Genomic DNA, 17,079 nt, shown 5'->3' on the forward strand with positions numbered 1-17,079 from the left:
TAATATACTTGGATTTCAGGAACGCTTTTGATACTGTTGCACATGGAAGACTGCTGTACAAATTGGAGAAGTATGGCATTAAGGGTAAGTTGCTACAATGGATAAAGGGATGGTTGAGTGGGAGACGACAGAGTGGAAATCAATGGACACTGTTCTTCATGGAAAAATGTTATTAGTGGAGTTCTCCAGAGTTCGGTGTTGGGCCCATTGTTGTTTTGTATATTTATCAATGAGGGTATATCAGGTTTAATGTCCAAGTTTGCAGATGATACAAAGGTTGGAAAGGTTAATGACAGTATGCTACTCCAACTGGATCTAGATAAGTTGGGCAAATGGGCCAAGAAGTGGCAACTGAAGTTTAACATTGACAAATGAAAGTACTGCATATGGGTAGCAATAACCAAAGAGAAATGTATCAACTGTGTGGTACTACACTCACGGAAGTGGAAAAGACCTGGGGGTAATTGTGCAGTCAAATATGAAGTTCACTGAGCAGTGTAGACAAGCTGCCAGGGCAGGTCATGGAGTCTTGTCAATGATATATAGGAATTTTGCTAGCAGGGACAGGGAGGTGATTACCAATTATACAAGGCAATGATCAGGCCACACCTGGAGTACTGTGTACAGTTCTGGCGGCCTCATTTTAGGAAGGATGTAGAGTTGCTAGAACAAGTATAAAGAAGGGCAACAAGATTGGCGAGGTGAAAAAAAGGGGTGCTCTTACCAAGAAAGGCTGAAGTTCTGCAAATTGCAGCACCTGCAAGATGATCTGATTGAGGTGTATAAGGTCTTGAATGGGTTGAGTAAGCTGAATGCTGATGGGATTCTTCCTCTTGTTTAGATTAAGAACCTGAGGGGGCTGTTGTTGTTGTTATTTGTTTTTAATATGGCATTAGCAACTAAGGCCATATTGCTCCAGGGATATGCGGTGGTTATTCCCTGACCTTTCCACATCCTCCGTATTTGGTGGTCACTGGCTCGAACCCCGGTCTAATCAATAAACTGGTGCTACGCACTGCTGCTCCAGCCCACCTGGTTACGGAGGCGTTTCCTGAAGGGGCATAGATTCAAATTGAGGAAAGACAGTTGTAGAATAGGTGTGTGGAAATTTGCCTTTAGCGAGCAGGTAGTTGATTGGTGGAAGACTTCCATCTTTTGTTGTGGAAGTTGATAGCCTAAATAAATTTAACGCTGAGCTGGACAGGCATTTGGAACAGATGAAGGGGTGAAATGGGAAGGTTTTTTTTTTGGCTGATGCTGCATAAGCTTGCTTTCTTGCATTGTATGCCTCTACTAATTAATGCTAATGCTTATAAAAATTAACTGATAATAAACAAAGACAGAATAAAAGTAAAATAAAATTATAGTAAAGTAAACAACTGCCAAAGAAAGAAGCCCCATCTCCCACAATTCCTTATACAGTAAACCCCCGCTATTCGCAGGGGTTACGTTCCTGAGAAATGTCGCGAATACTGAAAACATGAATACTGAGTTATGGCTCCCACAGTAATAAAGGTGTTCCGTTCCATAGTATGAAATATATAAGAAAAAGTAGTCTAAAATTTTGTCTATGTATGTATTATATGTACCTTCATAATATGACTATGTACATAGTGAAATGCAAGCATATGGCATTGAAATGAAAATAAGAAACAATTTAATATTAAATGTAATATTTATTAGAAATTTCAAACCAGCGCCTTTGCTAGCAAAAAAAAAAAAAAAAAAAAACCTTTTCACGTGAAAAAATGATGAGTGAACTTAAGGGAATTTTATTTTGAGTTTGGTCTTCTATCCACAGATTTAAAGATTTTTCCATTTTTTCTAATTTAACATCACGAGTTACAGAGCAAATTTTTGAAGCAATTAGCGCATTTTCACGGACACTACGGCGGATTTTTTCTTCCGATTTCTTGATTGATTGTACCGTCGACTCATTGATTTTATAATATTTTGCCACTGAGGAGACACTCTCACCATTAGAAATTGTCTAACAACTCAATTTTATTCGCTAATGTCATCACCTTCTTTGATCTTTTCACATTTCCCTTGTTATTCGTAGCAATATATCTGCACGGGTTAGAAAGAACCTATCCACAATAAAGTCACTTTCTTCCGTTAACACACTCGAAAAAGTCTGTTTTACACTGCAAAATGGTAGATTTATCATTTTTATAAGCATATCAATTTATAAATTGATAAATTTATTCAATTTATAAGCATATAAATTAAAAGCAAACGACGAAACCTTCAATGACAAGTGCATAAAACATACTGAACAAGGATTAGCGAGAAACATCCACGCTCGCGATTTTGTCACCCCTCTCCCCCCACCCACTGAGCGCTGTTTTGACTGGGAAAGATAATTTTAGCCATGCTCATGTTTTTTTTATGGCGGAAAATATTCACGGCGCTTTAAAATTCACATATTTTTAGGTTTCATTTTATATTAAATCGGCGATCGCGAATACAGATACCGCGAATAGCGGGGGTTTACTGTAATTAGTTTACTATCTTATAGTTAAATAAGGTTTCCATACTTAATTTTTTTTTTCATTTTCAAAGACCACAGTTATGTATAGGTACTTAATTTTATATTATTATGCAACATTGCTTATAAAAATGTAGTACAGTTGGGTCCAATTTATGGCAGTTTTCAATTATCTCCATGTTCCTTATGTTCTGCACTTGTTCCGCTTGACGTAGTAGTAGTAGTGGCACGTGATGCAAGAAAGCAAGTGTATGAGTTATGCAGCATCAGCCAAAAAAAAAAAAAAAAAAACACACCATTCCCTCCAAATGCCTGTCCAGTTCCTCCTTAATTTATTTAACCTATCAACTTCCACAACGACAGATGGAAGTTTGTTCCAGCAATTAACCACCCGCTGGCTAAAGGCAAATTTCCGCACATCTATTCTACATCTGTCCTTTCTTAATTTGAACTTATGTCCCCGTAGGTTCGTAATCTGAACAAGTGGAAGGATCCCATCAGAATTCTGCGTGCTCAACCCATTCAAGGCCTTATAGACCTCAATCAGATCACCGCGCAGGTGCCGTCTCCAGCCACTGCAATTTGCAGAACTTAAGCCTCTCTTGGTAAGAGGATCCCTTCAATCCCCTCACCAATCGTGTTGCTCTTCTCTGTACACGCTCAAGCAAATCTACATCCTTCCTAAAATGAGGCCTCCAGACTTGTACGCAGTACTCAAGGCGTGGCCTGACCATTGCCTTATACAGAGGGACAATCACCTCCTTTTCCCTGCTAGCAAAATTCCTATATATCATTGACAAAACTCCATAACCTGCCCTAGCAGCCTGTCTGCATTGCTCAGAAAACTTCATATCTGACTGCACAATTACTCCCAGATCTTTTTCATTTTCTACCACCTTAAGTGTAGTACCACACAGCTGGTACGTTTCTCTGGGGTTACTCTCGGTTCCTACGTGCCCAGGTACCGAGTCCGAGAAGGGCGTCGGGCACCATTTTATTGTCTGTTTACAGCACAAGTGAAAAAAAAGGCAATGTTCCACTTTTCAGCAATTTGCTTTTAGGCAGGGGGTCTGGAACTTAATCTGCCATATGAGTGGGTCCCTACTGTACTGGAAATATTTTATAATAAAAATTCAGAACTATTATATGATTTCAGAGAATATAGACTTATTGATTTGCAATAAAAATATGCTGAAAAGGGTTCGAGAGTCAAAAAAGGTTGGGAACTGCTGATCTACACGATCCCATCATTATACCAAAAATTGTAGTCCAATTCTAAACAAAATTAAAATTGAATGTATTATACTAAATAAGACAAAGTAATTACATTCAAATTTCATATTTGAAAATCAAAACTTTAAGTACGGTATAAAGCAACATAATACAGCTATGCACATCATATCAAGTCAAACTGAAATGCAAAAGTAAGGTAGTGTACAGCCTTATTTATGGTAAGGAGTCTGTTTAGCAGGTTATTGTATAAGATGTGGGGTATTTTATTACCTAACTGTACAAAAATAAACTTTTGAATGCAAAAAAAAAAAAATGCCTCCCCACACTTAATTTTTTTAATGTCTTTTACTCAATATATAAGTAATACTAAGAAAATAAATGCATAAGATGTAATACACTACGAGAAATGCCAAATAATGTATATAGTAGTAATACTAAGAAAATAAATGCACAAGGCGTAATACACTATGAATTAGAAATTCTTAATACACTACAGAACTGTCAGTGATATTTCACAAATACTGTGTTCGTAGTAGTGCAATATCATGATAACTTGTTGTGAAGGTAGTCACAATACGAGATACAATTAAATCGATACCGCTCATACTACTGTTGCAGTTCACTCCTGCAAACAAAGTACTGTGAAATATCACTGCCAGTTCATACACTGAATTTCTAATTCATAGTGTATGAACTGGCCTGTATTATGCCGTGTGCGTTTATTTTCTTAGTATTACTACTATGTACACCATTTAACATATCTCATTGTGGAATTATATTTCATAATTGTGCTGGCATGACTGCATCACCAGGGTACCTACCTGCCCACCAATGATAGGGCAACAAGCCTTCGAACAGTGCCATCTGGGTGGTGGTGGTGGTGGTATCAGCCGAGAACAATAGTCTTCTCCATTGGTGAAGCGTTACTTATTCGAGGTAGTGCAATATCATAACTTGTGAAGGTAGTCACAATTAAATCAATGCCACTCATACTTCTGTTGTAGTTCACTCTACTAACAAAGCATTGTGATATATCACTGATAGTTCTGTAGTCAATATATTAGAAAAATAAGTTATGAGAGAAACTGAAGCAAGTAATACAGATAAGTCTAGACTAGGGTCCTCAACTTATGGACTTCAATGAAATCTGTGGACTAGTTTGTACAGTTCTCATAGGACTGTGCAAACAACAACAAAAAAGCTACCACATGATTAGTTACATACAGCAATGACTATTTTTAATGGGGGAAAACTGAAAAGTTGGGCTTAACAATAAAAAAAAAATCAAAGGATAAATACTGACTATTTTCTACATGATTTCCCTCAGTGATACACCTATATTACCATTTCCTTAAAACTTTTACACCATACACCAAAAAGTGACTGGCAGCAGCCACAGCACTTAAATCTGTAAAAATTAATCCGAACATATTTAAAGTGAAGAAAATATGCAAGAGCAATTGTTTTAAATCAAGTGAATAAGACAGGTTTTCAGGAAGTTCAAACTCACAACCAAACCTTTCCCACTGAAACTGATTCTGCAATGTCCTAGTGAAAGACTGTTTCCTGTATACTGCTTAATCAACTTGTACAAAAGTGATGAAAACAACTTGCAAAAAAAGTGAATAATAAAAGATTCACTTATGATTTTTTTTTTTAATAAATAATGCATTAACAATCTCAGAAGATTTGCCATAACTTTGATGGCTGAAAGAACAGACTTGCTCTATGAGGCAGGAAAGAAGGGTGATGTTCCACTGAGAGCTAAATTTACAAGTTTTTGACTAGGTGTTAGTTTGGAGATAGTGTTCAGAAGCTTTCACCTCCAGGATAGAATACTAGTCTGAGTGGTAATCATTTCTTATGAAGAAAAAAATAAGCTTGGATCCCTTCACCCAACTTATAAACTGATGTTGCAAAATGTTTATAACCTTAAGTTTGGTGGAAACACACACACACACACTTTTGCATTATAGTTTAATTTTGAATTATTTAAAAATCTCTGGAATTAAACACTCTTTAAAAGGAACTGTAACAAAACAAGAGTGTTACTGTTCACTGAGAAATTAATTTGTTTTTACAGTATTTGCTTGACATGTAAATACACTGACTTTTAAAGAGCATGTTGATAGAAGAGATGTAACAGGTCTAAACAGATTTTCCACAGAAGCAAATGTTTCTGTGATATTGTTTCTGATCAGGACTCAATATGCAACTTTTATAGATACGAATATGGAATACATATAATACATGTTTCTTTAAGAATTATTTGGTTGTACGAGCAAGACTCAATTGCCTCCTGATTACAAATTTAGACAATCTGCTCTCATTTTTCTCTTCATCTCTAATGTAATAGACTGCCTAAATTTTTTCACACTATCACACCAATCTTTAAGGCAACTGTCAGACCACACTTAGAATATTGCATCCATGTATGGAGACTATACTAAAAAAGAAAAAAAAAAAAAAAAGAAAAGAAAATCTTGAAAGGTCCAAAGATGGGCAACATGCCTTGTGAGAATGGCAAAAGGGTGTCTCCATATGAAGGACTTCAAATATGTGGGCTGCAGAGCTTGAAACTATATACCTTAGAGGATATTTGACTGAGGTGTAATACCATCACTAAGTACCAACCTTTCCATTTATCGGCCATTTTTAAAGGATGAAATATTAAATGAAAACTGCTAAAATACATGATTAGCACTGCAGTACACCAGGAGACAGAATGAATGGGTAATGTACATTTCTTGATGTGTAGGACTAAAACAAAATTATCAGCAACATGCTTAAGTGTGAAATACTGTAAATAAATAAGAAAAGGCAGAAAGTATAAAAGGAATGAGTCTATTATATTAAACAGCAAGAAGAAACAAACATTCACCTGGTTCAGTAAATACACTTAAATCTTCTTCCTTCTCTTTACGAGCCTTTTCCAGTTTTTCTTCTTCTACTTCATTTGGTAACTCTCCCTTTTCAAACTTTTCTTTCAAACGGAAAGCATATGCATCTCGACCAAGTACAACTGATTCGCTACGTGTAGGCGTTGTCTTTGTTGCATCTTGACAAGCTTTTTCATAAACTGCTCTCATAGATTCAGATCTACCAAGACACATACGTTGCCTAAGTTTGGCCAACTCTTCTTTTTTCTCTTCCATTCTCTCTTCCTTCACAGCATTTACTGATCCTGTTTCCCACTGTGATTTGAGGGATGACATACCACTGAAAACAACCTGAAAATATTAAATTTATAATAAATTTAAAAACAGAATAAAAAAAAAATTAGTGTATCAATAACTTTAACATAATGGCAAAATTAACACACCACAAGTTAAGTATGTGGTAATTGTAGATACAAATATGAAATATTAACTATTTCTGTCAGCTGGCCACATTTTAGTAGAAAACCAGCCAACAATAACAGGTTTTGCTATACTAGCTCAGGAACGGAATTGTTCTGCTCATTATTTCCATCGGTCGGGGAAAGAATTGTTTCATCATTGCTAGTAATATTTTTCTAAACCCTCACAAAATTACTTCCTTTGTTACAAATTCACATGCCAAAACTGGAGAGGGCGTTGAGTGTCAGAAGTGACAGCAGTGAATTCAAGTTCCAAGAAATATGTTTTTGAAAACCTTTGCCGTTTTATTTACTTAATTGTCTTATATCGTATTTTATAAGTAGCTTTATAGTCCTAGTTATGCTCGTTATTTTTAATTTAGATAGATTTTAAAGGTTACTACTTAATATATGTAAACTCGTTTTGTTCAAATCTTGCCGAATTGCCTACCACACAGTGAGTGGTAGGCAATTCATATTTTTTAATTGTGCTAAATAGGTAGCTCTAACGTAAAACTAGATTGCATAATACATATCACTGCCTGTAGGAATCTATTAGATAGTATAGTATTGATAATTAATTGATTAAACTTATTAATTTTCATTGTTGATCAGTAGTATTCAATCAGATATCATGCCCCAGACTAGAGCAGCAAAGCAATGGGCACAAAGTAGCAGGACTGCTGTGGCTCGGGGAGAACTGGGGGGGGGGGGGGACAATTCTCCAAAGCATCGCAGCTTAAAAAAATTTGCACCTTGTGAAATTTTGTGGACCTTTCTGGTAGACATTATCTAGCCAAGGAGGATGTCTTTGTGTGTGTTAGGTGCAAAGAGTGTTAAGAAATTAGGCACGAATTCAGCATTCTGATGGGCACCTATGAGAGTTTGAGGAGTTGGGGAGGTACCCTCAAAAAGGTATTAAAAGTGGGGGACCCATCAAGCTCTCAGCTGCCAAACTCAATGCCAGAGCTCACTCTTGTGCATCAAGCAACACAGCAGAAATCTCCAAGGCAGAATGTGCTAGTTATTGTCGGTGACTCCATTGTCAGGAAAAAAGGCAATACACTGTGTAAACAGGATAGGTGGAATAGGACCAGATATGTCTGACAGGGTAAAAAGTTGATGTTATAGTGCAGATATCTTTTAAGGGCACAAAGGGTGATACTGTTGTACAGATTGGCACTAATGACATTAAGAATAGGAGATCTGCAGATTTACTTAACAAGTAAAGGTCAGCGTTACAAAAAAAGTTTAGATAGGGTTAAATTTGAAAGTGTCTGCAATTCTGTCCAGACATGATACGAGGGAGTACATGAGAGCCTTTTCAATCAATTGGGCCCTAGAGAGACTGTGCAAGGCTCATGGAGTGAATTTTTCTCAGTGTGGTCTGTGCTTGTTATCAGGAGAGACTGCTTCTACAGGGAATACACTTAAACAGAAGGGGTGTAAGAGTGTTTGCTGATGCCATCGAGCAAGTGTTAGGTGGGTCAGAAAACTGCTAGCTTGGGGGGGGGAATCACACAAAGATTAACAGTAGCCGCAGGAAGAGGTGAAAGTGATTCTTGCATCGCTATTAGAATGAGCAGCAGTCTGGAAGGTGGGATGCTGAGGATTTCAGGGACTGGTGGGAGCCATCATGGAACAAATAAAATACATGGGCTGTGTTAGGGTAACTAAGAGTAAGAACCGGTGCAGGTACACCAATGCTAGGAGTATAGTAAATAAATTTGATGAATTTGAAGTGCTGGTCAGGACATCAAAGGCAGAGTTGGGATATAACACTTGTGGTGTCACACATATATGCAATGCAGAACTGGAATTTGGGAGTACAATATGTACAGAAAGGATAGACAGGACAGGAAGGGAGGGGGGCGGTTACGCTATTAGTTAAGAAATACACAAAATCTATGGAAGTGCAGCCAGTGCAGTGCTGAGTCAGTTTGGTGTGACGTAAGCATTGGGATATAGATGTAGATGTAGGAAAGGAAAGGAAAAAACTGACTCAAGTAAATAACACAAAGGTCTTTGAAATAACAGAGGAGGAGAAAAAGCAGTATGTACTGGAACTTAAGAACAAGTTTGAGCTTCTGCAGACTGCTCAGGACCAAGATATCGACAAGGAATATTACAACTTTCTGAAAGTGATAAAGCCCAAGAAACCTATAGGGAAACAGAAATCCAAAGAAGAAAAAATTAGTCAAGAAACACTTGTCATGATGAACCAAAGACGACAAATGAAGAGCAAGAAAAACACTGACAGGGAGAAAATTGAGTATACTGAGTTATGCAAAGCCATTAGAAAGAGACTCAGAGAGGACATAAGAAGATTTAACACAAGAAAAGTAGAACAAGCATTAAGGGAAAACAAAGGATTTAAATCAGCAGCCAGGAGCAGTAATACAGAAAGACAAATGATACCGAAACTGAAGAATAGAGATGGTGTACTTATAAACAGCAGAGAAGGCATAATTCAAATAGCAGAAGACTACTATAGAGAATTATACAAGGAGCGAGGGAATGATACCAGCAGTGGGGAAGATGGATTGCAAAGTAGCAACACATACGACATACCCGATATTCTTCCTGATGAGGTAGAACATGCATTGAAGAAAATGAAGAATCGGAAAGCCCTGGGGGAAGATGAAGTTACTGTAGAGTTGTTAAAATTGGGAGGAAGAGACATAACACAAAAACTGGCAAGGCTCTTCACAAAGTGCATTAGAAAAGGTGTGATGCCTAAGCAGTGGAATAATGCAATCATAGTTTTGCTGCATAAGAAAGGAGATAAATCAGAAATTGGAAATTATAGATCAATTAGCTTGTTATCCCATATCTACAAGTTGTTCACAAGGGTCATTACTAACAGATTAGAAAGAATACTTGATGAGAATCAAACGAAAGAGCAAGCTGGCTTTAGGACAGGATTCTCAACTATGGATCACCTTCACGTAATATCACAGCTAATGGAGAAAGCAAATGAATATAAAACACCATTATGCCTGGCATTTGTGGATTATGAAAAGGCATTTGACTCCATACAGCAATGTTTCGGGCACTGGAAAGACAAGGCGTTGATACCCCATATATTATGATTTTGAAGAAAATATATGAGAGTGCTACATCCTTTATTAGGCTAGACAAAGACAGTAGGAAATTTAAAATTGAGAAAGGAGTTCGACAAGGAGACACAATATCTCCGAAGATGTTTACTGCTGCCCTTGAGGAAGCTTTCAGAAGATTAGACTGGTCGCAGAAAGGAGTCAATGTGAACGGAGAGTACCTAAACCATTTACGATTTGCAGATGACATTGTGGTCATAAGCCACGATCCCAAAGAATTAGAGGAAAATCTTAATCAGTTATGCACAGTTAGTAAGGATTTTGGACTAAAGATGAATATGGCTAAAACAAAAGTAATGATGAACAAGTATGCCACGGAAAGGGAAATAATGATTGAAGGAGCAGTAATTGAAAAGGTGGAGTCATACTTATCTGGGACAAGTTATTAGCTGTAATAATGATAAATGGCTGGAAGTCAAGAGAAGAATAAATTTTGGATGGATACCATTCAGGAAATATAGTCACATACTGAAGAGCAATATCCCAGTTTGTCTGAAACGTAAAATAATGAATCAATGTATACTCCCCACCATGGTCCTTGGGGTTGTCACAGACATTCTCTCAGATATGCCAGACAAGCTGTTCTTGCTACCTGGGAGTCTAAAACACTGATGGAACTGATATTCGGGTGACACTCAAGTCAAAGTGGACCCAATTTCGGCGAAGTCCGGACGGTCTATGACAGCCAAATCCTCTGCTTGCACCTTCACGATGGTGGGACTGTTAGTAATCCTGGGTATAACCTTCATGCACAAGTACATGGTGGGTGACCACCCAGGTGTGAACCAACGTAAGCAGGGGTCGAGGTGTGGCGCCCACACCACATGGAGGAACGCCGCCCCTCTATGTTACCAGGCAGTACTAGGTGGTAGATGACTCTCATCAACCGGTGAAATACCACCACTTTGCTTATTGGAGGCTTGAAGTGGTGGACCCATGTTTAGTCTCTAGAGCTAAGTTCCGGTCAACCTTTCCCTATCTCTTCCATCATGCAGTATGATTGACGATTTCTGAGGTTATGATTAACATCGTGGCGAGATCCAATATTCCTTACATTTCGAGGGTACAGCTCTAAAACGGTGTTCGCAGGCCGGCCGCTAGTTAGTACACCGGACTGAACCTATTGGTAACTCTCTAGGAAGCTTCCGGATCAGCTAGTGTATAATCTTGCTACCTCTACTCTGCCAGACAGTGACTGGAGGGAGTCCGAGTAGTGTGTATGCGGGGAGCATTGTCGAGGCCACGTTATGTCAAGGATCTGGGTATATTCTTACCACATGTACGCCATATCCAAAAATTTCATTACTTCATACAGCATGTCCCACCCACTTTCTTACTATTGAATACACCATGAATTGTCAAAATAATAGAGCAAGCTTATCTGCGAAAAGATCTAAACCTCCCAAGGACTTCCTAATTCATTTCACAAATATACGTGGTCTCAATTCTAATCTCAACGATGTCCATTTCCACTTGCAGTCTTCCAAACCCCATGTACTTTTTCTGACTGAATCTCCGTTATCAGTTGATTCAACTACTGCTCATCTCAGATGTCCAAATTATTTGCTGTATGATTCCTTTCGCCTCAAAGGTGGTACTTGTGCATATGTCCGCTCTGATATTCCCTGTCAAAGACTTGGCAATTTGGAATCTCCTCTCTTTGATCTTCTCTGGCTTAAAATCTCTCTACCTCATTGTGTAAAATTCATCTGTTGTCTCTACCGTTCTCCCAACTCCACTAATCACTTGGAGCTCTTTGACTTCCTCTCTTTGCAACTTGACTTTCTCCAGTCCAACTTTCCTAACAGTGAGGTAATTTTCCTTGGTGATTTTAACGTTCACAACTCCAGCTGGCTTCCGTTTTCTAGTCACACCGACCCAGCAGGTCGAGATGCTGAGGCTTTTGCAATTACTAATGACCTAGCACAGATTGTTCATTTACCTACAAGAATACCGGACAATCCTAATCATACAGCCAATACGCTTGATCTTTTTCTCACAAACAACCCTTCTAAGTACAAGGTTGAAGTGAGAGGTCCTTTAGGCACTTCAGATCACAACTTGGTGATTGTCTCTTCTCCAATGAAACCTTTATCTCATGGCTATTCTGAACCTCGTATTGTTTGGCATTACAAGAATGCAAAATGGGATGACCTGCGAGATTTCTTTTCTTCTTTTCCTTGGTCTGATTACTGTTTCAAAACTTCTGATGTCAACGTTTGCTCAGATCGTGTCAGTGAAATTATTCTTGCAGGAATGGAATCCTTTATCCCACACTCCACTTTAAAATCTCGTCCTTTATCTAAACCTTGGTTTTCCAATAAATGTGCTAAGGCTGTCCAAGAGAAGAATGTTGCATATCGTAATTGGCTTGTTTCTAATTCTTCAGTTTCATTTTCTGCCTACACCAAAGCTCGCAACAATTGTAAAGCAGTTATTAATCAGTCCAAACTAGAGTTTGAACAGGCTAAGAGTAGAAAACTTGCTTCTTGCCCTAATGGTAGCCGAGCATTCTGGTCTCTTGCCAAAGCTATTGGCCGCAACTTTTGCCCATCTCTGCTCCCACCTCTGTCCAAACCAGATGGTTCTGTTGTCACTTCAGCCAAGGATAAAGATGACCTGCTAGCATCCCATTTTTCTTCGAGCTCATGTATTAATGATCTTGGTAAAACACCTCCCACCATTCCTAACATGCTCCATTCAATGCCTCCTGTGGTCTTCCGTCAAAAGGATATCAGAAGGATTTTGATGAATCTTGATGCTAAGAAAGCTCCAGGTCCTGATGGTATTTCTCCACTTGTTCTCAAAACCTGTGCTCCTGAACTTACTCCTATTCTTTGCCGCCTTTTTTTTTTTCACTTTCTTATTCCAAAGGTGTTTTTCCTTCTGCTTGGAAATTTGCTCATATCCAGCCAGTTCCTAAAAAGGGTGACAAATCCCTCCCATCCAATTATCGTCCCATTGCAATTACTTCTACTCTTTCTAAAGTAATGGAGAAATCAATTAACCGCCAACTCTTAAACTACCTAGAAACCTTCCGTCTGATCAACGATCGCCAGTATGGATTCCGTCAGTGTCGATCCACTGGTGATATTCTGGCTTATGTTACCCATTTATGGACTAATTCAATGGAAAGGTTCGGTGAAACACAAGTAGTTGCTCTTGACATCTCAAAGGCTTTTGATCGTGTTTGGCATAAAGGTCTTCTAAACAAGCTTCCATCTTATGGTTTGCCAACTGTTTTTAGTAATTGGTTATCCAGTTTTCTCTCTGATCGCTCACTGAGGGTGATGGTAGATGGCTCTCTGTCTTCTAACTTCTCCACTAATGCCGGTGTCCCCCAAGGTTCAGTTCTTTCCCCCACTCTTTTCCTCTTGTATATCAATGACCTTCTTCCATTGACTGGAAATCCTATCCATAGTTTTGCCGATGATAGCACATTGCATTCAACTTTCCATTTTGAGAAACCTTGTCCAGCTCAATCAGCTTCAAGTTCTCGAAAATCTGCTGCCAATTCCTTAAATGCTGATCTTCAGGTAATTCTTCAGTGGGGCAAAGACAACTTAGTTGATTTCAACCCTTCTAAAACTCAATCTTGTCTTATATCTCGCAAAAAGGATTCTTCTGTTCCTATGCTTATCTTTAGTGACACTCCGATTTCTAGGCAAAATGATATATCTCTTTTGGGGATTACCCTGACTTCTAATCTCTCCTGGCACAAGCACATTACAAATATTGCTTCCTCTGCATCTAAAAAACTTGGTTTTCTCTTTCGCTCTCGGCGTTACTTTTCTCCCAAACAGCTGCTCACTCTGTATAAATCGCAAATCCGCCCTGCCATGGAATATTGTTCCCACATCTGGGGTGGTGCCCCCAAAACCTCTCTCAGGCTTCTTGATTCCATTCAGAAGAGGGCAGTTAGGTTAATTAATGATTCATCTCTAACAGAGTCTCTCCACTCGCTTTCTCATAGACGCACTGTTTCTGCTGCATGCCTCTTCTACAAATACTTCCATGGGCACTGTTCTTCTGAATTGGCTTCTATAATTCCCGCTCTCTCTTTCAAAACAGTCCGAACACGTGCCGCCACCAGCCAACATCCATTTACTGTCCAACTTCAAACCCACAGAACCAACTTTTCATCTTCCTCATTTATTCATTCAACTGCCGTTTTCTGGAACAACCTTCCTTCATACGTATTTCCTGAAAATTACAATCTACAGAAGTTCAAGTCCAATATCAACAAATATCTTCTTTCATCTTCTCAACCTCCAACCCAAGCACGGTACAAAGTACTATAGGTTATAATACCTCTCGTGTTTGGGGTTCTCATAAAAAAAAAAAAAAAAAAATGACTTATGGAAGTGAAACTTGGGCACTCACCAAAAGAATGGAAGAGAAGCTAAGAACTACACAGCGAAGAATGGAACGAATTATATTGGGAATCAGACTGTTAGATAAGAAGAGAAACACATAGATTAGGCAGCAAACTCAAGTAAAGGACATTCTTATCAAAACTAAAGAACTAAAATGGTCTTGGGCAGGACACATAGCTCGAAGACATGATGACAGATGGACTAAGAAAATAACAGAATGGTACCCAAGAGGAGCTAGAAGAAAACCTGGAAGACAAAGGCGGAGATGGATAGATGAAATTCATGAGTTTTTGAGTAGTAAATGGATGGCCAGTGCCCAAAACAGAAGGAACTGGAAAGTTGCTGGAGAGGCCTTCATCCTGCAGTGGATTGAAAATGGCTGATGATGATGATGAAGCATTGGGAAAGCAACAATGAGAGTAGGAGTGTTATAGGCCTAATGACTCAGTGCAACAAACAATTGTACAGAGAAATACAGTAGCCCACTAAATCATAATGTCTAATAATGGGGGATTTTAATTTCCCAGATACTGAGTGCAACTTGTGAGTTGGTCACTCACATACTAGCAAGGCTTTTGTGTATTTATTGGATGACTGTTCTGCAGCAGCATGTTCGAGAGGCAACCAAAGAGAGTAATACTCTTGATCTGGTTATCAGCAGTCATTATTTGTGCATTAAGCATTTGCAGATAAAGGAACCACTGGGTGGCAGTGATCACGGTGTACTGATGTGGGATTTGCTTAAAGATATTACTACCATCAGGGGGAAATGAAGGGTTTTTGCTTTTGTAAAGGTGACTACAGTGGTCTCAGACAGTTTTTAAATTCTATACCAGCGTTTCCCAAACTTTAGTCATGGAACACTTTTCATCTTACAATATATTTACGGAACACTTATGAAACAAGTTTACAAGGAGCCAAATAACTGTGTGCTAATATTTTATTATGTACAATGCACTGTGCATCGGGAGCATCGTTATTTCCAACATATGTAAATTAAAAAAATAACTGTCATTACACTTTTGTTTTGGTCTTTTAGTAGTTGGTTCCTGTTTTCACTTCAGATTTTTTTGGGAACAAAAGGCTGCGATTATTCATCCTCAGTTTGAATTGCCACAACATTGTGTTAGTTTTCATCAACCACAGTTGCAATACCAGAAGTACTTGCTTCTCATTTTAAAGTTCCTTTTTAAACCACAAATCCATGCTCATGATATCGGTTCGTGTCCCCCCTCTCCAACCAGTGTACTTCAGGCTAAATCAGATACAAATGGCATATCAGAGTACTACATTGCTACCTTTTCGTAGATGTCATTACCTCATCAAATAAAATGTTCCATGGTCTGCTTGATTATTAGTCTATGCCAGTATATTAATAACCGAAAGAAAAAAAAAAAAAGTTAAAATGATACCGAAGTGGTGTATGCAACATTTATTTTATTTTTTAATTATTAATTATGATTTTTCATGGAACACTTGTTCACATCTCACAGAAGTTTCAGAAACGATTTTCTATACAGTGGGACCAACTGATGACGTTACCAACAGCAAATTCTAAATGGGAAGCATTCGAGGAATTAACCGTGGAAGTTACTAGGCTTTTCATGCTGATTAAGAAATATTGTTCAAGGTTTAGGCCTAAATGGATATCCGATAAAGAGACTCGTGGCAGAGAAGAGAAATGCATATAAATTATCAGGTGACACAGAAGCCTATGGTAGATATGAGCTAGTCTGTAATCAAATCACAAAGGATGTTAGGCAAGTGAAGGCAGATGAGAAATCTTTGGTAATGATTTCTCATCTTAGAAAAACCGCAAAGACTTTATCACTTATATAAACTCTAGGAGGGGATGAATCAGATTGGTCCACTTGATATCGATAGTTCGACTGTTGATGATCCTGCTCAGATAGCTGACATACGTATTTTGCATCTACATTTACGAGAGGAATTTTGTAGAGAAGTGGAGAAACAGAAGCTTAGTAAACTCTAAATGGAGCTTAATGATTTTGTAATAACTGAGAGCAAAGTGGAGGAGAAATTGTAGCTAAACAAAAAAGGCACCAAAAAAAAAAAAAAAAAAATTGGCAAAGGAAGTAAGCAAACCCTTAGCCATAATTATGAGAGAATCCTTAGACTCAGGGGAAGTCCCCACAGACTGGAGATGTGCAAATGTATCCCCAATTCACAAAGGGGGACACAAGTATTACAGACCTGTTAGTTTAACTTCTCTTCTGGGGGAAATAATGAATGGAGTCACTGGTTAAAGAAGCATTGCAGGATCATGGGGGGGGGATGAGAAAGATATTTTTAGATTAATTATCTAAATTTATCATTAATTATTAGATAAATAATCATGATTAAATTTTGTGTAAAGGTGCCTGCAAGGTGATCTGATTGAGGTGTATAAGGCCTTGAATAGGTCCTTGAGCAGGCTCAATTCTGATGGGGGTAAATTCAAATTGAGGAAAGACATTTGTAGGATAGATGTGCAGAAATTTGCCTTTAGCCAGAGGGTAGTTG

At 38.3% G+C, this 17,079-nt stretch overlaps 1 protein-coding gene across 16 annotated transcripts in view; it reads right to left on the minus strand.

The window, feature by feature from the left end:
• The window catches only part of LOC150086311 (uncharacterized), a 452,317-nt gene that overhangs the window by 49,532 nt on the left and 385,706 nt on the right, over positions 1-17,079 (minus strand). For all 16 annotated transcript variants that reach the window (XM_090374473.1, XM_090374476.1, XM_090374471.1 and 13 more), the window contains one exon: positions 6,606-6,954. In XM_090374473.1, the coding sequence (XP_090230599.1) occupies positions 6,606-6,954 (349 nt within the window). The remainder of the gene's footprint in view (positions 1-6,605; positions 6,955-17,079) is intronic.

This window comes from Mastigoproctus giganteus, chromosome 5, assembly GCF_048544385.1.
Source record: "Mastigoproctus giganteus isolate SK-2022 chromosome 5, ASM4854438v1, whole genome shotgun sequence".
Lineage (NCBI taxonomy): Eukaryota > Metazoa > Arthropoda > Arachnida > Uropygi > Thelyphonidae > Mastigoproctus > Mastigoproctus giganteus.